Source organism: Pyrgilauda ruficollis, unplaced genomic scaffold (genome assembly GCF_017590135.1).
Source record: "Pyrgilauda ruficollis isolate IOZ18807 unplaced genomic scaffold, ASM1759013v1 scaffold104, whole genome shotgun sequence".
Lineage (NCBI taxonomy): Eukaryota > Metazoa > Chordata > Aves > Passeriformes > Passeridae > Pyrgilauda > Pyrgilauda ruficollis.
In genome coordinates this window covers 420583-446120 of record NW_024508545.1, presented here as the reverse complement: position 1 = coordinate 446120, position 25538 = coordinate 420583, and the positions used below count along the sequence as shown (strand labels likewise).

Genomic DNA, 25538 nt, shown 5'->3' with positions numbered 1-25538 from the left:
TTTTTACATGTATATGTATTTTATTCAATAATCAGTCTTATGAATTTATTCTATTTTCAAATCCTGCTTTAAAGCCACATTTTGTGATTTATGTGTGGCATAAATGAGAATCAAGGATCCCTAATTTATAAACCTGTAAAAATTTGGTGTAGTACAATTTGGATTTCCAAAGGGGAAAGTTCACAAAATATTCAATGACAGTTTGAATTTGTTAGGTGTGAGTGTTAATTTATATGGGGAAAAAAAAAGGTAATGGATGAGGAAAACCATGGGACCAAGGCGAATATTTTCAAGACACAGCATGAAATACCAATACCATTTTTCTGTTAGTTTTCAAAATTAATTCACCCTGGAAAATGACTTTGGAGCTGATGTTAGTAGCAATGAAGAAGCCAGCATATTCCAGCTGAGGCAGGTGTCCTGCTGGGAAGCCCAGATAGGGCAGGTCTAATTCCTGAGGCTCCAGCTGAGCTTCATGGTTTTATGCCAGTGGTGATTGAAGGTCCATTTCCTTTGGGAAGCACTTCACCAACCTTCAGCCATCATTCAGAGCTAATTTCTGCATATCCAGCAGCCAGGTCTGTGGAATGCCTAGTAAAACTGGACTTAGCTGAGTTGCACATCAGATATTTGGAGACTTCCTTGTCCTTCGTCCTCCTGATAGAAGGAACTCACTTTTTGTAGCCACAAATCAGTTGTTCCTTTCCCATAGACGAAGTGACCAGCTATGCCTGCGCTGAAAATATTTTCTGAAGTTGGGTATAGCAGAAAATGCAAATTCTTATCTTAAGGAACACACAGAGGAAAATGGGCTGCAAATCCCACTACCTATACACCAGTTTCCTTATCTTGCATTGTAATTCAGTGATTAAAAAAGATCAGTGTACCTCAATTCCTTCTGCCAGAAAGTGCTAAATCCCCAAGTGAGAGGTGACAAAGACTAAAGAGGCCAAAGAAGTTCCTTCCCCTGGTGATTAGGAGGAGCCTGTGACAAAGGGCTGTCAGGGAAGAACCTGTGGGACAAAACGAATAAAGAAGGGAGTTTTATTCATCATTTTCTGAAGGAGATGAATGTAAGGTGTTCTCATTTCATTACTTTGAGTAAGCGTGTGCTTCTCTTGACACCTTTCTCAAATCCTGTCCCTCTCCAGATTCATTTTATATACAATCATAGAAACATAGAACCATTCAGATTGGAAAAGATCACAGAGATCCTCAAGTCCAGCCATTAACCCAGCACTGCAAAGGCCTCCACTAAACCATGTCCTTACGTTCACATTCTTTTGGAACACTTCCACTTTTGATGCCGCAATAGAAAATTTGATATTTAATACAACATGATTCTTTCAGTCATGCTTATTTCAGTCCTCTTGAATCCTGTGAATTTGATGAGGATATAAATGATGTATTGACTCGTGGCTGTCTCAGGCGAGAGGAAAAACATTAACCATGAGTTCTGCCTGTCCTCTTAGAATTTTTGTTTCAATTATAACTACAGATTTTGTGACGCAGGCATAGCTCCAGAAGGGAACAGAATGAGATCAGATGCAGAATAGTTTGGGGTGTTTTTTTAAAAAATGCTTGGCAAGAAAAAGTAGCAGGTAGTGAAGCAAATTGAATTTATTTGTGGTACAGGGCCTCAGAAAGCTGGGAAAGTGTAGGCATAAACCATATGAACAGTATCTCTGCTAGGTGCCTCAGCTTCTAAGAGCAAACTAGGCAAATCACATCAGACATGAATTTGTTCTTCATAAACCACCAACAGCAATCAGAACAGAGGTGGCTAAAAATCTGTCATGATTAAAAAAAACCAAAACAGGTATCTCTCCTGGAAATAAAAGTGTCAAATGTGCATAGTGCTTAAAAGTGATGCATCTGAAAACATGTAATACAGAAGACACAAGTGTGACTGTACATAGATTTATTGCCCTGTAATATATATGGACTGAATGAGCTTTTTCTTACACAGTTACCCTCTCTGGGTATCTATGAATTTATAATGCTGCTTCTTAGCATTTATATTTGTCTAAAGATGCAATAATTTATTAACATGCTAATAAATGTTTAATACTTCTTCTCTTTATCATTTCATAAAACTATCTCCCTAGCCTCTGTTTCTTGAAAATATGAGGACAAGCATGAAACTAAGACAATGCTGTTTGAAAAGTCAATGCATTTATATGCAGATTTTTTAAATATCTCACATCTTGCTCATAACCTCTGTTGTGCATTTTGTTGAAAGCAGCTGAGATGTTCAAGACATGAGGCAAAATCTCATGTTAGATTTCATGTGTTGTGACTGATAATAATGTTTCAGGTGGGCTACTTTTTTAAACAACTATCTATGAATTTTAATGCCGGAAAAAAAAAATGGAAAGAAAATGGTTTAAAAATCAAGCAGTATTTAAAAAATTCTCTTTGACCCTTTTTTTCCCTCTTCTATTTAATTAGAATTAACAATTTAACTTTTGAAAGGTTTTTATTTACAACTGTCATTGTTTGGGAGATTAAAATTAGTTGAAATTCAAACTTATGAGGATGAAGCAACAAAGAAAGTGTTACTTCCCAAGTTCATCTATTTGCTATGATGTTACTGTAGTCACTGAATACCCAACTTTACTTTCATGGCTTTTCAAGGCCAATGAACTTCAGATGTCATGTTATGTTAGACAGGACATGAAAGTTTATGTGTTTCTGCATAAATTGGAATTTTACTTCCAGTTCATAGTTTTCCACCTATTTCATTTTCTATTTTCATAACTTGCCACCTATTCCAAATGGCAGAATGCAGTTTTCCTGAAGTCTCATGTAACTTTCCTGAGTTACATGAGTTAATATTCAGTCATGAAACATTCTCCTCAGAAGAAAAGTTTTCTGGGTGGTTAAGAGGAGCCTTCATCTGCTGCATCAAGTTTAATGAATTAGGTATCACTAAATACACCAGAAATGCCACAGTTAGTGGCATTTTATAGCACTGTGAAAACCTTTATGAATCAGTTCTGTAAGTCATGTTTTGTGGTTTTGTCATGGCAATTTTCATCTGTATGCAATATCAGATTAACAGTATTTACCAAGTGTTAAAAACATGTAAGATCTTAACACAGAAGTAGTACAATGAAGTTTGGAAATTAAGACAATTAAAGAGGTTTAATTAATATTGTTCTTCATTTATCAGTTTTGAGTTATCAATGTAGAGCCAATGCACTGTTGCAGAAGTAGACATTAAAAAAATTATGCTCACAACCTGAGCTAATACTTGCGTGAGAGATTTATGCATGTGTTCTTCTGGCTATTTCTATTTAATGGTGGTGATATAATTATTTTTTCTTCCCTCTCTCTTTTTCCTCTGCAGCAATGACAATGCAGTTCATTAGTCATCGGTTCCCTGACTACCATGACCCAACTATAGGTGAGTACAGGTTTTTCTCACCTTCACCTTTCAGTTTCTCTGCCTGTGTGAGACCGAGACTGAGACAGCTTCTAAAAGACCCTTAGATAGAAGCAAGATTTGAAAACTTTAGATTACACCTTAATTTCATGATGAAAATTGAGTTGTGTCCTGGTCTTACCACAGATATTTCTTCCTAATGCACTTCATGCAAAATCTCTTTCAAAAACAGGATTCTGCCAATGCATTGTAACTATTAATGTCATGCACTTATAACTACAGAATATGAAACAAAATTGCCAAAGAATATGAAAACTCCAATCTGGAGTGGGGTTTGTTTGTCTGGGTTTTTTTAAGTTCTGTTATTTTAGTGCTATTTTCCAGTATTAAAGTCTTAGCTGACCTCCTTGAGCAACATCAAATGACCACTCAATTTAATACAGTTGTGCTCTGGGATTACACACTCTGCTAACTTTGTTGGGTTTACCTACTTGTGATTATAGAAATTCACACATATCTATTTTACACTTTATGATAATATATGTCTTTATCTGTAATTAATCTGTAATAACTTTAAATGCTGAGTGACTGTCAGACCTTTATGTTTATTAATTTGTGTCTTTATTACTTAGTTTTATTTATACTTGCATTTATACACACTATGTGCAATATTTAATTGTAACAAGGAAAAGATGGCAGAATCTGGGTCCAATAAGTGGAGAAGGCACTAAAAACATCCACATTTACAAAGAGTTTTTTGGAGGGAAAAAAGAGAAATCAATTCCTCTTAGCCAAAAATTTTTTTGTTTTCTTTGAAATTTTCAAGTATTTCCAACTCACCTTTTACTTCTATAAAATTATTGTATTGCTCTACAGAGCAGACAATGACATTTTTTATCTTTATTTTTTATTTCTATAGTATTCCACATTTCCTGGATTTTAATTCTTGGTAAATGGTCATAACTTTAATAAGGAAAAAATGTATACACTCTTCATGTCACTAGTAATTTTATAGCTGTTAAAAAAAATTGCAAAACACCAATGGGATGTGTCATCTCTAAAGAAGGCAAAACTACTGTGGAATTGCTACAAATTCATTTGCTTTTCTCAGGAAAAAAAATTAAATCATTAAATCTAATTGGAAAAGAGGAACATTATTAGTTATTGACATCACTAAATTATGTACATACATCCATCCTTATTATTAGCTATTCACCTGCCATCAGTATTTATTCTTATATTGTATCTCATCATAATCTTAATTTATTGGTCTCTAGACACCACCACAATATGAATAATATATAATCATGAAGAGAAGGAAAGCTTATAGTGCATTCCAAGCACATACTGCAGGAATGCCTTGAGGACTTGATCAGGATGAAGGTCTCCTTGAGTGAGAAAGTGTTTCTACTCAGTAAAACCAACACTAAAGAAGAGGAGAGAGGGTAAAAGTGAGCAGGGAATTATTGAATTCCCTCTCACCCAGCTGGCTAGACATAGAACTGGAAGTACAAGTTTTTCTCTTCAGCACTTCTCTTTATCAGATCATGATGAGGACAACCTGAAAAAGTCTTACTACTATCTGAGTTCTAAAACGCATACTAAACAGAAAAGAATGATCTTGGGCTAAGTATGTATGTTTTTCCTTAGGAAAATTTGTTGTATGACTCCTTAAAATTGTACATAAAACAAAAAAAAAAAAAAAACAAGTAGAAGGAATTACTTGCTGTCGCATTTATAATTACAAGCCCATAATTTTCAAATGACAGCCCACTGAAAAAAGTTTATACTGTTGAGATTGCTTTTACTACTTTTAAGCTACTGGTCTCAACTCACAGAGCTAATCTCATGTTTAGTTACACATCCACTGGTAAGGATATTTTTACTATTTAGACCATCAGCCTGAAAAATAAGGGGATCCAAAATGAGCACTTCCAGGACCAAGATTATGCTGATGTCAGGAGAAAAGGTTATTCCTCTAAGGTCATGAGGAGATAGACACAGAAGCTTTGTGTCATGCCGAAGTTATCCTCTAAGATCAGAGCAGTGATATCTCCAGGCAGAGGTTTTTTCCTCAGTGTAATCCAGCAGCAGATGATGCAGAAATTACAAAACAGGCCCCCTATGAAATTTACATTCAAGCAGGCTGAGTGACAAAGCAGAAAATTAAATAGTTTTTCTTCTCTCTCTGCAATCCCTGATCTCTCTGGATATCAATTTATTGCCTTTTCCTTGTGCCATACATTTCAGGCCCCTTCCATTCCTCCTCAGTTTTTATCTTCTTTATGGAACCTATGTGCTGTCCTGAACTGTTATGGGCAACTGGCCTCACTTTTTTTTTGGGTACTTCTTTGGAAATAAATAGTTCTGTGTACCTGCAGTTTTATTTCTCTGGTCATTTTAAGGAACAAAGGTTTCTGTGGAGGTCACTGAATGGGTGATCCTGTCCAGAAGAAAAAGGTCTATGGTGTGTTGAAATGATAATCCACAGATTCCCAGTGTTAACCAAACTATTGAGACTATAGCTCTCCAGCTGAGCATTAAGATAAGGTGGATTGTCTCATTTGCTTGACATGTACATAAGAATCTAATAAATACCCACATAATTTTTTTTCCTGATGTTCTTGCACTACCAGTTACATTCTCTTTGTTTTCTATGGTGTGAAATTGTGGTGGCAGTGACCATGGTGCTTAACTGTTCAAATTTAACCAAGATTTAAAGAGGTAGTGCTGACAGAAATGATGCTGTCCCTACTTGCACTTGATGGGACTTTTTCTAATTAATTCTCCTAAAACAAATGGTAGTGAAATAGAGGGGCCATTGTAAACAGCATCATTGTCCCTGAAATCCCAGAAATTGATCACTTTCAGTTTTACAGGGAAGTTGTTGATGACCCTGGATCTACCAAAATATTGATAATCTCTTTATAATTTTGAACTTTTCATTGTCCATTTTAAGCATTGGGAAGGAAGTAAAATAACAATTTCAGCTGTTTTTCATTTCCATGGATTCCTGTGAAATAGTTTGTTATGCACACATACACTTCAAATGTGTTAATTTTGATCTTGAAAGGACTATGCAAATAGGTTTAGAATTATTTACATGCCTTTCTCTCTATATTTATGATTTATGTAGACTTTTGAAGAATTTACCTGATGTTGTGTGCATACACATAAATACAGAAAGAGATGTGTCAGTATTCATTTAAAATATAGAGTAAACATTGATTAAAAAGTTAAATGCTACCTGAATTGCTAATTTTAATGCTGTCACTTTGATTTTAATGCCACTTCAAGATCAAATGGTTATAATGGCCATTTTTTTTGGTTTGCTACAATCATTGCAGTTCAAAATTTTGAGACAGAAACATATTACTTTTGTAAGTCAAGTGGAAGGTGAAGGGTAAAATTAGTATTAGATTGTATGTAAGAAAAAAAATCAGGGCTTAGCACTTTGTGAGAATAAAATTATTTTAGCACACATTTAATATTTCATTGTAGTCAACAATGGGCATAAATTCCAAATGGCAGTGGATGTGATAATTTTCTGGAACAAATGGCTAAGAGCAATTTACAGTCTGCACAGTCTTTGGCAACATCACAGAGAGTTAATGCAAGTGGAGTGTCAGGAAAGGAAACACGACAGAGAGCAGCAAACTGGACAGGCTCCAAGATGCTCATTAACCATGTGACTAATCTTAAAATGAATACATAATGCAAACGAGATGCGAGAGCAGCTTCCTGTTTTGGTGAGATATCACTGCATGAGATTGTGTCAAATGAGCAGTTGAGGGCATTAAGGCTGTGTCAATGTCAAACTCTAATTGAAATGGGTGTGGGATGGAAAGCACTCTAGCATTAAGCACATGAATTTCCATGAGGTCCCCTAACGAACTGGTGCATTCACTAATGCATCAAATAAAATGCATTTACTCATCTTTAATAAGGTGTTGGAAGTGTGAGGTTGAATTTCAGACAGAAAAATGTAAAATGTAGCTGGAAATACTCTAGCTTTAGATAATGCATACCAAAAAATATCTGTGATATAAAGATTGTATCTGATTTGAAGGTACAATAATGAAAAAGTATAAAGCAAGGGAAATACAAACTCATTAAAAATTAAAGAAGACAAAGGTGGGACACATCTGGGGAAAGGCATCTTGCCACAAAAGTTTTATTCACATTTATATTTAGGGTGCAAAAAGTTTCTATAACATTTCTGCTCTTGTATAAAACAAGAATGCATGTGCAGACCATCACTAAATTAATTCTCATTCTCTTTCTTTATATCAAAAATAAATATTTAGATTGGACTGAGCATGTCACAACTGGATTTGAGCCCCAAAATTTTTTTTTTCCTTTTTTTTTTCTTTTATTCATCATTCTTCATATATTTATTGGCCTTATCTGAGATGGCATAAGAAACTCATATAAAATGATCAATTTTTCTCCAAGGACTCTCTCCCAAGGGTATTCACACTGATTATGTAGATGTAGCAATATTGCCTCTATTTTCCATATTCATCATTGTTCAAACAAGAAATGAAGAATGTACAAAAATACTGATGCATGCCTTTGAACCATATTCTTAAAATTGTGTTTTTATTTTTCATTTTGCCGTCTGTTGGTATTACTTGCATTATTAAGAGATTAATAATCACTTTTGGTGTAAAACAATTTTACTTAGGTATATCAAAAAAAGCAGAAGTTATGAATTCTCTGTTTGACTAAGGCTCACATTTAGACATCCCAATTATAAATACTGCACATGAATCATGTATCTTGGTTCCAGTTATATGAGATTCAAGGAGATTTAGGAGTGGAGATTCAGTTCTTTTCTCACTTCCTTTATCACAGTTTGTGGGAGCCATTTGAAATCCCCTGGAGCGTGTCCAGAGAAGGGAACAGAGGTGGGGAAGGGTCTGGAGCACAAGTCTGATGAGAAGTGACCAAGGGAGATGAGGGGGCTCAGCCTGGAGAAGAGGAGGCTCAGGGGGGACCTTGTGGCTCTGCACAGCTCCTGACAGGAGGGGACAGCCGGGGAGAGAGTAGGGCTCTGCTCCCAGGCAACAGGGACAGGACAAAAGGAAAAGGACTCAACTTACTCCAGAGAATGTTTACATTGGATTTTTTTTTTTTCTCTGAAGGGATATTAAACAGTGACACTGGCTGCCAGGGCAGTGGTGGAGTCACTAGTCTCCACCCGTAGAGGGATTTAAAATCCCTGTAGGGGTGGCACCTGGGGACATGGATGGGCTTGACAGTGCTGGGTTAACAGCTGGCCTCAGTGATCTCAGGGCTCTTTTCCAACCTAAAGTGTTCTGTGAAGGATTCTGTGCCCTGCAGTCCTGCTTTGGTTCCGGATCCCCACCCAGAAGGCTGTAGATCTTCCAGAGGTTCTGTGTGGCTGATATCTGTCCTCTGTGAGTGTGACACAGGATTTATGGATCACCAGAGCCCTTCCAGTCCAGTGAATTAGAACCAGAAAACATTCCCAAGAGCATATCAAACATCAAGACTCCAGTATGGGCAACGAGATAGCATCCACACTTCAGAGTAAGGAGTTTTAGCTACCTACCCTGCATATAGACAAATATTTTGTAGGTTTCTAAATCTAGATGCCTGAAGATGAATAGTGGAGCATTCTCTGACAGCTTATCAGAACAAGGACCTTCAAAAATCACTGTGCTACCTCTCAGAGTATCTGGATAGAGGAAAATGAAGAGTGAGACGTGCTGTGCACTGTCCTTGCTAAGGTGGCAAAAGGAAGGAGAACACTGGCATATGTCTGGCAGTGTAGGTTCTTCCATAGTAAGCAAAAAGTAAGCCATGTATAGAAAAGTAGGGAACAGCATCAAGAAATTAAGAATGGAAAAAGTGTCCAAACTGCTCAGTTAGTTTAGATTTCAAGGAGGCAATAACACGCCTTCTGCTTAGTGTTACTATTTTGTCCTACTATGAAAGAAAATACAAATTATTTGAAAGTACAGAGAGGGGAGACTGGAAAATCACAGCAGATTTTTCTCTCTCTGATGGAAACAATTTGACTTGAAAGCAAAAAATAATCCTATTTCTCTTTGAGATATTTCTTTTTTAAATGCAGTATTTTTTCTCTAAAGTGCACATTAATGATAGTGGGATAATCTCTCAACGTTTCAGTATGAGATATGTTTGTCTTAGATGAAGTCTGAGATCATGATGAAGTTTGATTCTTTCTATTGAGAACTTCAGTGTTTTTCTTGTTAAAGGACTAGTCTGCTCCTATTCTAAACATGCTGTGTTACTCAGACACACAATCTCCTGCTCTAATGTTAAACTTTCCTTCTTTGAACTTTGCTGTCATAAAGCAGCTGTTCAGTCCTAAATTGTTTTCAGACTTCATACAAAAAACTATCAAACACGAGGTTGCATTTTTCTCTCTGTACTCAAGGGGAATCACCCCTGAAATCGTGGTCATAATTTTAATGTCCAATATTTGGGTTTTCTTACACATACAACTCATGGAATTATTTTTAGGGCTGTTTACATCAGGTGACAGTTCTTTTTCAATCAACATTTTCAAACACCAGGGAAACCTTGCTTAATCTAATAATTTTCTTTTAGTAACATCTCTGATACGAGCAATATCAGAGAAGCAAATGCAGTCAGTGTCTTTTTGGAGAATAGGTACCCCAGAGGGCTGATTCAGGGCTGATCTCCCCTCTCAAGTCGCCAAACACCTCCTCAAAGTTTGGACATTGTCAGAACACCTTGAAGAGGATTTTGGCTTGCACTTCAGCCTTGGCAATGCAGTGGTGTGTGTCTATCTCACATGCCCTTAGAAAACTGAACATAGCAGCTCTACTGGCAGATTCATTTCAGGCACAGCAGCGCCAGACAGCAGCCTCAGCTATGAGCCCCTGCTTCACCATGCTGTGAAGTCTCAGAGGAGGAAAAAGTGTAGAGATCAAGTGTAGAGCTATCTATCTAGAGCTATTAATATTATAATATACTAATATACAAAGGTATCTCCATTAGTTATTAATACCTGGAGCTATTCTTTACCCTAAAGCATGGGCAAGGATTGATGCATGAGCTATCACCTGCTAGGAGCAGGCACTGGAGACACTGAAAGAGTCTGTAGTTTTGTGAGGTGAAATAAGACAAATCTTAAAACTCACTGGTGAAGAAAAAGAGGAAATCCCGCTCTTCATCTCTGCCCTTTTCCCAGCCTCACTGGCTATCTGGCATTCATTGAATGGTTTTTCAAGCTGATTCAGTAGTATTCCATAAAAAAAGTAAACCACCCGAATATGGAATAGCTGCCTGACAGGTTACTGAGTTTAAAAAAGTTGGTGAAAAAAATAGTTCTCAAGGCTCAAAAAGTCAAAATGGATCATGTAGAAACAAATATGTGGAAAAAGTGGTAGAAGTGGGAATGAAAGAGATCAGAAATGGTTTTATTTATGGGACAGGCAAGGTGTGAAAACCCAGTCAAGCATCTCATGCATTCACTCTCAAGACACCAGTCCATGAGCCAAAATTCCTTCACAAGTTGATCCCTGTTGTCAAAAATAGAAGTGGCAATTTCCTGTGCCATGGTGTGGTATTCCTTTGGCTACTGACCATCTCCAAAGCAGGAAAACTGGTTAAATGTTCTTGTGACCTTTCATGGCTCTCTATATTCTCAGTTGGAACATTTATCTAATCAGAATTACCTTAAATGATAATCTGGCTGGTGATAAGACTTCCCTTTCTCCATTGCTTTAGAAATTAAGAAAACAAACAAATGACTCTGTTTGTTATGAGTAAAACCTGGCAGGTGGTGAGTGGTGGTCAGAAGAGTTAAATCCAGTTGGTGGACAACTATGAGGGTTGCTATGATTATATTATTCTATTTATCCAAAATCTCTGCTCAGCAAGTGCTTGCTATGGCTAAAAGAGGACAGAAAAGTGTTTACCCTGTGTGCTGTCATGACAGATTTATGCTTGCCTTGTTTACACATTCAAAAATGCACCAGTACCCCTTAGCTGCTAATGGTTTATATTTATTATTTTCCATACTCAATTAATTTTCTTTGTGTTGGAAATAAAATGTGTTCCTGCCTTGGCCATCTTCTCTTCATGGAAAAGGATCTGTGGAGGATCAAAGTGTGGAGGATCAAAATATGGTATATTACCCTTCTATTTCTTCTGGAAACCTGAGATTAGTTGTGTATCTGCTAAATGCAGAAATAATACAAAAAATAACCAAAAACTTTATAGAACTGTGACTTGGTGGTTGTTCTTCTTAAGCACTGATTAGTCAAATTAAAACAGAGGAAGGAAGAAAAAAGCCTTTTCATATAATTGTGACAATACAAAAGCATTTCTGTGGTATATTTTTATAATAGTAGCAATAGTAAGAATAATTACAATAATGAAACATTTTTATTAAAATCATTTTATAATATCTTCTATATTCAGAGTGTAGAAAGAGTCAGCCAAGAATAGAAACCATTATTAAATTTTTTTGTCTGTTCTACACAAAACAGTAATTTTTTTTTCTTCATACCAGTTTTGTACAGGGCAGAAGACCTCCAATTCAGCAATGGGTGGTTTTGGTTTGACTCCACTAAAGCACCTTTGCTTCCCCTGTTTTGATCCACCAAGTCTCTGATTGATAAATCTAGTAGTTTGAAGGAGAAAAAGAGCTTAAATTGTTCTGCTGGCAGAAGAGAATATTCTCAGAGCTGAGCTCTTCCGTCCTACTCTCAGGCCTACAATTATACCCTAATATTAACCCAAAAAAGAAAACTGGGGCAATATCTCCTCTTAGGTTCTTTTCAGCTCTCTTGTAGTAGTTTCACTGACATCTTTTCGTTGGGTTGAACCCCTCATATGATCTGTGGAATCGGGCTCTGAACCTTTAGATCCTGACTGATTTTGGCTGCAAGCAAGGTCAGCATCTGGATGGTCACACCAAAAACAGGAGAGTTTATATGTTTACCCAGAACTGCTATCCACAGTGAGGCCACACACATATTGTAGTTTCTAATTAGCAGTGTAAGTATGCAAAGTGATAGAGCATGACTATGTCACTCTAACCTCTGCATCTCATGTTAGTTAGATGAATAATTCTTTGAAATGTGAAATACAATAAAGAAAGCCTTGGTTCTTGGGGCTAAAAGTGGGGTGGAGTGTCGTGTTTTGTGGCAGGTGAGGATGTCCAGCTTCCTGGGAATTATATGGCTGTAGCTGGAGTGGACACCAAACTCATTCTGTGGCCTTTGCCTGGCGGTTCTGCCGTGGGTGTCACCACCTCATTTGGTGATTGCAATTACAATTATTTAACTGTAATTACCATTAGGGTCATGAACTTAGAAGGACCTGAAGCAAGACTTGCAGCCCATGAGTAGGGAAAACTTACTTACCTGTATCCTGTATATTGTGATTAGCAAAATTATTCCACAAACGATTTTTGAAATTGAAAGAGACGCCCATGACAGGGTTTTCCAGAGGCGGAAGATTTATCACGCTCAATTCAAAATTCCTCATCGCAGGACAAATGTTTCCATTAACCTTTCTTTCATGGAAGCCAGCAGCCATCTACACCTTACTAAATCCAAGGCACCATCCATGCTAATAACCATGCAGATGTAGCCAACTTGCTAATTACTTCCCCTGAAATGACAAGAAGTGAATTCGTAGCCCTCGGATTCTCCCACTCAGTCGCACAAGCACAGACTTGAAAGAGTGGTGAAATTGCTACCTGCTATCCTTGTTCCCCTAGATAAGGGTACTTGGACTTCTGTTAATTATCATGTTTTGATTAAACAGGAGTACTTTGTTCATGTATGCCTTTGAATGAAATTAAATTTTTCTGGAAGCAGAGAAAGGAATGTTATGCTTTTATTAAATATTAGTAGCATTATCTACATTGCAAGCAGTTCCTAACAGCAAGTGCAATGGTTTTCCTGAGTTATCATCAATCTTAGGCTGCAAAAATTGGTAACTTTTGCAGAGAAATTGTAATTTTTCTGCTAGACCTAGCTCTGAGAAAAATAGCTTTATTCACTTGGGTGGGGAACATTTAACAAGTAAAATTTAGCTTGTTTGGAGGACAGTACTGCAGGTTTTGATGAAGACCTGGACAAGTTTTCTAGGCAACAAACTTTTTCCTATGCAATGATTAACACAATATTAGTCACATATGTGCATATTTGCAGATTAAAATCATAAATGGTGGCTTTGTTGATAACAGCATTTGCATTGTAACTGAAAGCTGCTTCACTGGACCAAATTATTCAGATCAACTGTGCCTTCTTTAATGTTAAATCCATGCTGAATCCCAGCAGAAAGTTATCATTTAAAGGAGGTGGATAAACCCAGAAGAATTCTGTGTTTCACAATGTGTTGCTGTGTAAGAATGGAATGAGCTTCTCTATCCCTGTGTTTGGGGAAATGAAGGACAAGGGGTGCCTTGGTTTCTAGACTTCATCTTGGTTACATAAATTGTAAAATAAATTTGATCTTGACCAGAACTTGTAACCACTCTGTGGCCTTGTGAAGAAGCATTTTGCTTTAATTAATAATAATTCTAGTTTGGAGGGGGAAACGCTCATCTGCAGCTAGAAAATAAAATGTTGCAAAGAGTAAAAAATTAGTACAAAGTATAGCATTATAAAAATACCCACTGGTTCTGTAGAAGGAGATATTTGCATTGGTGTTTTTTGTGCTTAATTTTTAATCTGCTAATGGCCCTAATATTTTTCTCCAGAGTGGATAAAGTGACATATACTGTTATGCTCACATATCCTGCTGTAATTTATAAACTTTGGGCCTTGATGACAGAGATCTGACTGGGTGCAAGGTGCTGCAAGACCAGAAAAGGTAGCAATGAGTTTGCCTTGCTGGTTACCAATGTTTTATATTTTTACCTCCTTTGTCTGAAAATAGGTGTCTTACCTTGAATTTTCTATTGTACATTGTGCTTTGTATCCTTGTTGATTAGTCCATATAGAAGAAAATCTCTCCCATGCAAAACTGTTCACCACAATCATTCTTAATTTTATTGTTGTTGAAGGCTGCCAGGCCATTGCCTCCTTTTCCAACTGCTTTGTTAATAAACTTCATGATCATGAGAACACAAAAGGAAAAGAGAAACTAAATTTAACGAGCTCAAAGTTCAATTCCCTCAGATTTCTGATCACACAAAACATTTTAGAGCACAGATAATACTGTTAGGGTTTTTGTTTGTTTGTTTTTTTGTTTGTTTGTTTTACTTACCATAGACTAAGTGAGATTAAGCTGCTTTTGCTTCCAGTGCTTTTCAGCAAAGAGTGAAAGGGCACCACAGTAATGAAACAGTGAGCTGACATTCTAGAAGAGGTTCTTGTACACATCTATAGGTAAAACTGAAAAAGGAAAAAAAAATAGAAGATGGAATGTGCAATGTATAACCCATTTCCCAAATCAAAAGGTACTGAGTGCATTTCAGGTCACCAAGAAAACTGGCATGTACTTAGCCAAAACTGAAAATCAATCAGGCTGCTTCAGCAGCTCAGTGTTATCAGTCCTGCCCTGCAGAGCACAGCTCTGAAACATTAGGCAGCCCAAAAAGAGGGAGAAAGTTAATTTGAGAGCAGCTGTTTTAAGACAGATACCTAATGGCATTAGGAGAGGAGCACTGTGGTGAGGTGAGAGCTGAACAGAAATGCCCATTAGGCTGAGGAAGCTTTTAGGTGAATTATTGGAAGCAGATGCAGCCAAAGCCTGAGGTAAAGGAGTCAGCCAAGAGTACGATGAAGGTGGATGCTAAAAACTACTAAAAATGAATAGTGAGGCTGCATGAGACTTACTGGGTCTAAATGGAAGTTTTTATTCTTCTGCAACGGTCCTGGATGTTCATCAGGTTGCCAGAGGTGTTCAAGGGAAGTGAACATCCCTGGAAGGATTCAAGGGCAGGTTGGGCAGGGCTTTGAGCAACTTTAGTCTAATGAAAGGTGTCCCTTTCCATGGCAGGGGAGTTGGAATTAGATTCTTTTAGGTCCCTCTGAAATCAAGCAGTTTTGTGATTCTATGGTTCTATGCACTGCGCCCCTCTAAGTGTTTAGACACCACTTTTCATTGATTAGGATTAAATGAAGAGGTTTATTTGAGCATCTGAACATAATCTAGTTATGCTTCTGCTTTCCATTGAAGATATTAGTCATTCCTATATTGGGAGGACAAAATCAACTACAAGATGTTCTGCTCTTTGTTTTCAAACATAGATAATAGAATCATTACATTTGTTTGTTTGTTTGTTTTTAATTGGTTTTATTTGCATTTTCACTCTTCGAAATTATAAATTATCTTATGAACTGCATAATCACAGAGTAACTCTCTTTGGAAGGGACTCTGAATATCATTCATTCCAGCTGCTCTGCCATGTGTAGGGACACTTTCCACTGGACCAAGCTTCTCCAAATCCCATCCAACCTGGCCTTGAACACTCCCAGGGGTGGGGCAGCCACAACTTCTCTGGGAAACCTGTGCCATTGAGAACTTTGGGTAATTTCTGTGCCATTGAAGAAACAGAAACCTCTAAAACAGAAAACAGCAATAAATTAAAAGCAGATTGTGACACTGAACAAAGGCTAAGTAAAGGAAACGTGTTTTCAATTGAAACTAGGAATAGATGGAATCTACAGCAGTGATACGGATTTGAATTTAGCAAGGCCATTTGAAAACATTACAGTAGATTTTCTGAAGACATATGTGGCCAAAGCTTTGATTCAGTATCTCATCTGTAAATATATTTATGGCAATTGGAATGCTAAAATGAAAACAGAGATACGGACATTTCTGTATTTATTATCATGCAACTGAATGTGCAATGAATAAATAAATGAATTCCTTTTATGATAAGCACTTAACATGAATAATGTTTTATTTTTTCACAGATTATTTTAATATTCTTAGGGCCTACACAATAGGTTTGGTGGTTTGTTTTTTTTTTAACTTTTTTTATAGACTAGCAGAGAAGTAATATCTACATTAAATGGTGCATTACTTACCTAAGTCTCTTTCATAGAAACAGCTGAGGTGTTCAGTTCAGAACGTGTGGTTACTGAAGGAAGTGTTTCTGGTTGTGGATTTAGAAAGGAAGAGGTATTTTTTTATCTGTTCTGCAAACCATCATCAAGATTCTTCTGCCTGGAATAATATTGTCTGTTACCATCACTTTTGTAGGCTGGTAACAGGCAACGTGTGCTGTTAACATGAAACTGAGTAAAACCTGAAGGATCTGACGAAGACTTTACAAACCTAAACAAATGACAAATGGCAAATACAGCTCAATGCTGAGAAACAAAAATCATCCTCACTGGGAAGAAAAATATGATTGCAGATATAGAAATTGATTGCAGAAAACAGAATCACAGAATAAGCAGAGCTGGGAGGGATCTACATGATCAAGTTGGCTCAAGTCCCACTCCTGGCCCCGCACAGGACATCCCCAAGAATCACACCACATATAATGATGTAACAGAGCTGGAACTGGAATATTTAAATAACCTAGTTAATAGCCTAGTACTAATATCCCTATTTGCATTATATTAAAGGATGGTGCTATCTCTGTGAGTATTTACAAAATACAAGGCAATCAAATCTGTCAGTCCTGCTCCACTAAACCACCCATTGCTTATCACGTGTGCAGAGCTTATAGGAGGGCAACCTCTGTGACTTGGTGTCCTTGTCTGCAAAACGCTGATAGCAATGCTCACCCAAATTGTAAAACAACTCATAGTCCAGGAAAATAATTAAATGTTAAGGGAGGTTTTAATAGCAATGTATTTTGATGGGTAATTCCTATGACATGCATATTCTTATCTCAAAGAGGAGGAGTTTATGTGTAGTATTTGGTACAGTGGTTTATGTCTCTGTTCATCCAGTCTTTTCATTTAAAAATTCCTTGCTGTAAATAGAAAGAGCACCCGTACAGGCAAAGACTCATGACCATCCTACATTCAGGAGCATTGCTAAATTAAAATGCATTTGTAGCAGATAATCTAAGCACACCAAGGGCTATGTCTCCTGCCGTTGCTTTGGCACACAGGGAGAACAACAAGAGGCAGAATTCCAGGTGTGGCTGACTGAGCTTGGATCCCTTCTGCTGGCTTGACACTTCCTCAGTCAAATAAAATATATTTTGGCTCACCTATATATGTGAATCTGACAATTTTTGACTGCTATTGGTATTGTACAAGGCAAAGAAGAAAAGAGACTTTATTTAGAAGGCATAGAAACAGAATTAACAAATGGAAGAAAGAAGAATCTGACCTAAATTTCAGGGACTGGAACATGTCTGTAATGCAGATGAAAAGCCCAATAAAATTCCCCTTTAAATTTTACACCGTTCAAATCTATTTGTCATGAAGCACTTACATGCTCATAAGTGAGGAAGTACCCTGATATATTTTTTATTAATTCAGATTCTCTAAGATAACTGCTCATAACTTGCATTAATTACTGTATTTCTGTGTCCAGAATTATGTCATGTAAAAAAAGAAATCTGTAAAAAATGATCATGCATTAATTTCAAACACACACACAAAAAAAACCCAAATAACCACAAAGCCGGGTAACATAAGATTTAAATACTTATTTTCTTTAATTTTGTAACACTGCCTGGAACAATTAAAAATGAAAAAAAGAGAATTTAAAAAAACCCCAAAAATTTAGATATTCAGTGAAGGGTGAAAGAATTTAAAATTAAAAGCAATACGTACCATTCAGAAAACAGTTGGATCTCTACATTTTTTGTCACGCCCTCCAATATATTATACAGTCAATATTCATTGAAGCCATATGATATAATCCTCTGAGAATAATTTTGTACCTATTTTCTTTTTTCTTTTTTTTTTTTTTTTTTTAATCTTTGTAGGAAATAAGATTCTAAAAACTCAACATTATATGTAGGAAAAAAAAATTCTTTCACAGTACGTTCACATGTCCACACATTGTTCAGATTACAAGGATGTGGGAGATTTTTTTGTTTTCCTTTTGGTACCCTAAAAAATGTTCATTCCTGCAGTCAGTGTTTGAAACACAATTAGCAATATCAGTAAATTCCATCCAGAGATTTTTTCATGCAATAACCTACTCTTTTGCAGAATTTTACCCAAACCAAAAGCTGAGACTTTATGATCAACCTCACAGAAAAAAGGCTAGTCCTGAGCTTAATCTGAACAATATTGTTATGGTCTGCTTGATTCCCTGATGTCTGATTATCATTCATGCCTATTTTGTAAGTTCTTTTTATGTTTTACTGAAACATCAGCTGGATTTTGGCCTTTTATTAAATACCACTCTTTAGAGCTGTAGGGTGTAAAGCATAAATACATGTGGTTTAGCAGTGCCCAAATTAGTTTTATAGGGAACATTTTATACATATTATAAATTAATTAGGTTAAAGAAAGTTTAGCATACTCAAACACTGGGAGTGTTGTAAATAGAGCATACACTATTTGCAGATAATTTTTAAAGGGAGGATATTGGAATGTGAGTTTGTTAGTGTTCCGGATTAAGATTTTCCCACTTTGTTTCATTTATATTTAGATGCAGTTTCAGAGGAGCATCTTCACTTCTGTTCTCTGTCCACATGTGAGCAGCTTGTTCCTGCTCTTTACAGCAGGGTCTCAGAACTTCTCTTTCCATGACCATAAATTGTGCCATGCTGCTTGGACTGAAAAAGACCAACTACACAGTAGTGCCTTCTGAAATCTCTCTGCATCATAATTTAAAATAAAATAAAAATGTTTTCCCATGTAATAGACAGAAAATAGAATTAAACCGCTACTTACATTACTTTCTAAGACAACATCCCAGTTTAAAAGTATTAATCGTAGAGCAGAACTAAGTGGTATAGCTCTTCCTCTTGGTCTTTTTGACATGATATGGGAAACAGGGGTTTCAATTTATGTATCTTGATTCTGTCTGCTGCCTTGGAAAGAATGAAATGCCCAGGAGATCAGTGAATCCAGGTAGATGGAAAGGCAGTGGCCCTCATAAGAGTGACTGTGTTTGAGCATTAAGGAGGTGATTAAGGAGGTGAAGATCATAAGTGGGTGCTATGATTTGTTCTCTGGTATGAGAGTGTGTTGGCTCAAGACAGTGATTTCTTTGGCAAGTGTGCGCTTTAGGACTTTCTCTTAAATGTGTGCCTGAAGAAAATTAGGGGTGAAACCTTCCACCTATTTTCCATCTACATGCAGGTTGAAAATACCCCTGCTTATCACGCCCCAGCTGAGGACATTTTTAGACTTCTCTTTATTATCTCTACTATCCTGCTTTTTGCATGTAGGCAGAGAGAATATTACAAAGGAAAATCATACCTCTTTCCTGTTTCATCTCTACATTTCTTGGGGCAAAATAAAAATCTTACGTGTGGAAAATATTTGCCTAGAAAACTATTTAGATTCATGTACTTGGTCAAAGCACATCAAAACATGTTTCTCTACCACCAACAGAAGACATCAGAATACATCAAGAATGAAAATGGGACAGTGATGTTAACATTACTTTGTGAAATGTTTTAAGGTCAGTAGTCAGAGAAAGCAAAGTAAATGAAAATTACAAAATGTCTTTCTACATTCAGTGTTGCATCTACAAAGTAAAAAACATTATAAAGATGGACTGGATCCAGTTTTTAACAGCTAAAACTATACTGATGACAGTGACATTATATCAGGTACACCTGGAGTAGCTCAGCAGGCTAGACGTCTGAAAGCTGTGGCTTATATTTAGAGGCCAGTGTTTTAGTTAGAACTAACTCTTAACTTGTAAACCCTCTCATCAGAAAAAAAAAAAAAAAAGACAGGATTTATCTAGTTTCATTTTTATCAGAGTAAAATTCAAATAGGAATTTTTTTTTTCCACTTTAACTGTTTTAAATCTTCTGTATAAAGATTCATATTGGAAAAGGGAATTCAGACCTCTGTCTTTAGAGAACCCAGCTGCAAAGCCAAGAATGCAAGCTAAACTTATAGAAGTCATATGTTAATTATGTATGCAGTAATGCAATGCAAATGGACACCCACCTGCATGGAATTACATTAATAATACTTGATAGTATCAATAGAATTAATGTGGAGGAAATACCATGTTTGATTTTTAGATATTTTGCTATTTTGTTTTTAATTATTGGTTAATGGAAAAGAAGAAAAAAAAAGAAAGAAAGAAAAAAGAAATCTACTGCAGGTAGATTGCAGTGTCATGCAATAATAAATTACTTAAACTGCAAGTAGTCCAATGCCTTTTATATGGTCCCTCTTTGCCACACAGTTTCTTGTTCAGCAATCCCTACAAAAAGATCTATTAACCAAAACATATGGTGGTTGGAGTGCTCTGGTTTTCTCAGAAAGGTAATATATCATACAATTAATTAAGCCTCTGGGCCATCTTGATATCAATGGGATTAAATATTTGTTTAAAGAAAGTCATGTGCCTCTTTTCTGAGTTGAGGCCTAAAATAAAAGGGGAAATACTGTATGTGATTATGTCATGAAAGACAGCAATCCTCTGGCTGGACAGGAGGGGTCTGAGTTAAGGCTATACAGACTTGTATCCAAATGCTTTCATTTTTTTCCTCTTCTGGTAGAAAGCAGATTTTCCCATGCTTTTATAAAGTGCTGCACGATGAAACATGTATTTTATAGCACAAAATGGAAGGTCCCAAGTATTCCAGCTACCTGCCATATTATCCCATATTATAATCTCAATATTATTTCAGTTTGAGGGTGTCTGCTAGGACAGACTCTTAGGACAAGCCCAGCCTGCTCCCAATGGGTTAATGACATTTCTCAGGTTCAACAAATGCACTTGTCTTGTCTTCATGCCTTAGTGCACTTCCAGTGTCAGTCACAAAAACCACTCAAGCTGCTCTGCATGATTGTTCAATTAAAGAGCACAGATAATTTCCAAGACTATTTCAAGTATAAACACGAGCCAGTATCTCTGCGCCTTTTAATCTTATGAAGAAAATACAAATGTTGGGAGGGGAATGAAATTATAATGTGAGGGAAATAGCTTGTGCTATTGTGCTTTTCTTTGTTTAAATTCTTCTAAATTTAGTTGACAAAATCATGTGCTGAGGGAAGGGTCCACAAAGCAGAGTTTCTCCTCTGCCTGCATCTATGATGAGTGTAAAGACACAGATTACAGAATATCTTTTTAAAAAGTTTATGCTCAGCCTTTCTGGAGATATTTAGAAGTTTAAATAGTAACTCGGAGCCAATACCCTGTCCAGCCACAAGCAGTCTATCCCAATAATTTAGGCAATCTTTAAAATGAAACTGTTTGCTAGGAAATCTCTTTGAATGTGTCATTGTGGTAAGTAAAAAACCACCCTTACACAGCACCAGCACAACACCTCTGAATATTTGTGACCTAAGTAACACCTGGGGACTGTGCTTAAAGAAAAGGAAATTTTTCCCTCTTAAAAAAAGAATTTTTTTTTTGAGGTAGTGTGATGGAAGAGACTCTCTTTTGCTAATACTTTGTAGTGAAGAAAGGATTTCAAAAAGGAACTTTTGAAATAAAACTGTGTTATGTCAGATTGGAGAGCTTATGAAAAGCCTACTCCAAACTAGCAAAGCTGTATAATTTTCCATTCTCTGAGCCACTCACATGCTTAAGAAAACTGCACTGTGTTTTTCAGAGGATGCTTATAAAACTCAAGTCCGAATTGATGATGAGCCAGCCTATTTGGACATTCTAGACACTGCTGGACAGGTGAGTAATTTTCCAATGAGAGTCATTCAATCAGAGATAAACTCAAATATTTTAACCTCAGAGATGTGGGTCACAGTGCTTAAAGTTCCCTATTCAAGCATAAAGGAAGCAGTGGCAGAACAATATAGAGAAATTAGCAAAGGGGAAGATTAAAGGAGTGCTGCAGTATAGAACAGTATAACTTCCAAATCTCATCAGATGAGACAGACAGTCTGAAATAAACAATAGATAAAAATTTGTTCCTTTTTCTCCTGCATGCAGGAACATCTATCACAATAATGAAATTAATAAATACTGTGTTGATTATCTTACATTTTTCTCATTCCTCCTTCTCTATATACGTTACAGGAATTTTCTGGTCTGCTTGTAGTCTAAGTATTTTGTTACATTTCATCTTCTCCCCACATTATATGTAAATACCAAATGCTCATGCATAAGGAAAATATCCTAATGTCAAAAGTAACACATAGGGTTGCATATACAGGTTTTCCAGAGAAGCTGTGGCTGTCCAATCCCTGGAAGTTCCAAGGCCAAGTTGGATGGGGCTTTTAAGCAACCTGGGCTGGTGGAAGGTGCTCCTCTCCCTGGCAAGGGGGTTGGAATGGGATAAAATTTAAAGTTCCTTCCAACCCAAACAATCCCCTGATTCTGCCAATTCTATGACAGTGTACCTGTGGTCAGTGAATTAAGCTTCACATGCAGTAAAGATGAAGAAAGAGTTAAATACAATAATTTCTTCTACCTGACTCAGTTCATTTTCTTTCCACCTCAAGATATTTTTACTGCTTAATCAAAGTACTGCCACTGCTGATCTTTTCCTCAGGTGTGTCTCAGGGTCTCTTTGAAGGCTTTTGTAGTTTCTTGCGTTCCCATAGTGTGTGTGCACCTCGTGCAGGAGCAAAACAACCAAAAAGGAACTTAAACACTTAAATGAACAAGGAAATATTTGGGAAGCAAAAGCCTAGTAACCTTGTTCTCAGCTTCCTAGAGGTCTGAATGCACCTGAACTAGGTACTGCAAATGGTGGGGAATGCAGTCTGCTGCCAGAAATTTAAAGGAAGTTCAGCTATTGTCATTCATTTTCATATATATTATTTTTCATTACTTTAAAATTTTTGATCATATGAAAAGACTAGAAATAAACCTAATTTTTAATTTATGGGAGGAGGATATGATTTAATTTTGTCAGAACAAACAGTTGCAAGGTAAGAACAGAAATCAGAATAATTCAGTCAGTGAAAGGTGTTGAGCACAGTAGTACACAAAAGCTGGAGTTTTATCTCTAAATTGTATCTCTATTAGGAAGCAGAAAATCTACAATATTAGAGTACCACGGTGTGTAGTGACCAAGTAATGAAATGTGGTGCAGATATTTAATAGAATCATAGAATTTTAAAACTTGGAAAATATCTTTAAAATCGTTAAGTGGAACCATTAACCCAGCATTTCCAAGCCCACCACTAAACCACGTCTCCAAGTGCCACAGACATGTGCTTTTTAATACCTCAGGGATGTAACTCCACCACTGCCCAGATATCCTGGGCCAGGGCTTGATAATCCTTTCAGAAAAGAAATTTTTCCTTATGTCCAATCTAAACCTCCCCTTTTTCCTCATCCATTCCTATTTGAAGCAAGAAGAGGTGTGTGCAGGAGCACCACACTCAGCAGATTTATCACCCCAGGACATTTTACAACCTGGGCATAGCTGTTGTACTTCTGTCAAAATGTTGAAATTAATCAACAAATCAAAAGTTGATTTGATATGAGCAAATCTCTATTTTAAATTCCCTGGTTCCAATGTAGATCATCATCACTGAAACACATTCCCAGCATAACTAGGAAGCTCTTCCCACTTTACCTCCCCATGATTTTTCAGGAGCTGTCCATTCCAAGTGTCCTGGATTTAGCTGCTTGTCTTTGTAGATGTCTTTGGATTTGTTGCCTCTCTATCTGCACTACACAGCTCTAGAATAAATCAAGACCTAATCCAACTCCCATTGAAGTCAGCAGCTGAAATTGGCTCTTTCTTCACAGAGCACTTAATGGTGCTCTCACTGAAGCTCACACAAATTCTGCTCTGACTTTGGTGACTCAGGGTAAAAATCCAAAGCACCCATTTGTGCTGCTGCTGATGTGTGCCTTGGTGGTGCCTAGTTATTTTTATTTCCCCTGGTTTTATGTCAAATTGAAGACGGTGTTACAGCTTCTAAATCAGGCAGTGGAAAACTCATTTGTCTGGGTGTCCTCACAGTCATAAATACTTCATCATCAACTTTGAATAATGACTTTAATCACTGCAGGAGATCAAGGAGCCAAAATTGTGATTCATCCTTATTTGGGAAATACAAGAAATCAATAGCCAAACTGACTGAATTTAACGTATTTTTTGTTGTGCTGGAGGATATGTTTCAACAAATATATTTCTCCTTTCCCTTCTGTACCTATGGACTAATTAAGAATTTCAACACTGACCAAATTAACTATTAATAATTAACACAGTTTTTAATAGCCAAATCTAGACTTAAAACTCACGTGTGATTTCAAACCTGATACTGCATAAAAATCTTCAATACTTTATCTGCTTGATCTAGTTTGAAGCATTTAAAACATAAATGGTGCTCCAAAAATACATTTATGTTCTCAACTTTCTGAAGTTAAAAAAAAAAAAGAAAAACAAAACCAACATTCAAACAATGTGAAAACCAGAAACATTAATAAACTTGCTCATTTAGTTACTGATTTTTCTCTTGTGCATGTACATAGACCAATTGCGCATCTCAGGAAGTAAACTGATGTTCAATGGACTCTGGATACATATTTTATACCCCATCACTTGCCCTTTTGTACTCTTCCTATACTGTTTTTCAACAGAAGGCACAACAAGAGTCATTTTCTTAAAGAATGTAAGGGCTGGGTCAAGCAGTTATGCTTCACTAAACTCACTACACCTTCTTTTCACCACCCTCTACACTTGCCAGCTGGGCAGCCCGTGTTTGCTCACCCCATTTAGCTTCAGACAGAATATGTTTGCCTCAGAGAGTTTCAGGAGAAGGTACTGATGTAGCTCCTGGTATCTGGATTTTCATAAGCAGACCTAACCTGAGCTCCTCCTACCAAAAAAAAGCTTGAAAATGTTCTGCAAGGAAATGAGCAACAAATTGATGCTTATTTTTATTATTTTATTTGTATTTTTTTTTTGTATTTTGTATTATTTTTCAGTGGAACAACTGAATCTAGAAGAAGCTGCCAGTAATTCCTTTGGTTAGTTACCAATGATGCCTTTGGCTCTTTAACTAGAAGTACTATTCTCAACACTAAACTTTTCTTTTTGCATTTACAATTCAATTAAAACCAGTACATTAAATGTGAGATTGAGATAATATTTATAAAAATGAGGAAGTTTATTTTTTAGATT

The 25538-nt window shown here is 36.6% G+C and overlaps 1 protein-coding gene across 1 annotated transcript in view; it reads left to right on the top strand.

Annotated features, from left to right (window-relative positions):
- Positions 1-25538, top strand: part of RIT2 (Ras like without CAAX 2) — a 171234-nt gene that overhangs the window by 47210 nt on the left and 98486 nt on the right. The window contains exons 2-3 of the mRNA XM_041469646.1: positions 3353-3409; positions 22050-22123. Coding sequence (XP_041325580.1) covers positions 3353-3409; positions 22050-22123 — 131 coding nt within the window. The remainder of the gene's footprint in view (positions 1-3352; positions 3410-22049; positions 22124-25538) is intronic.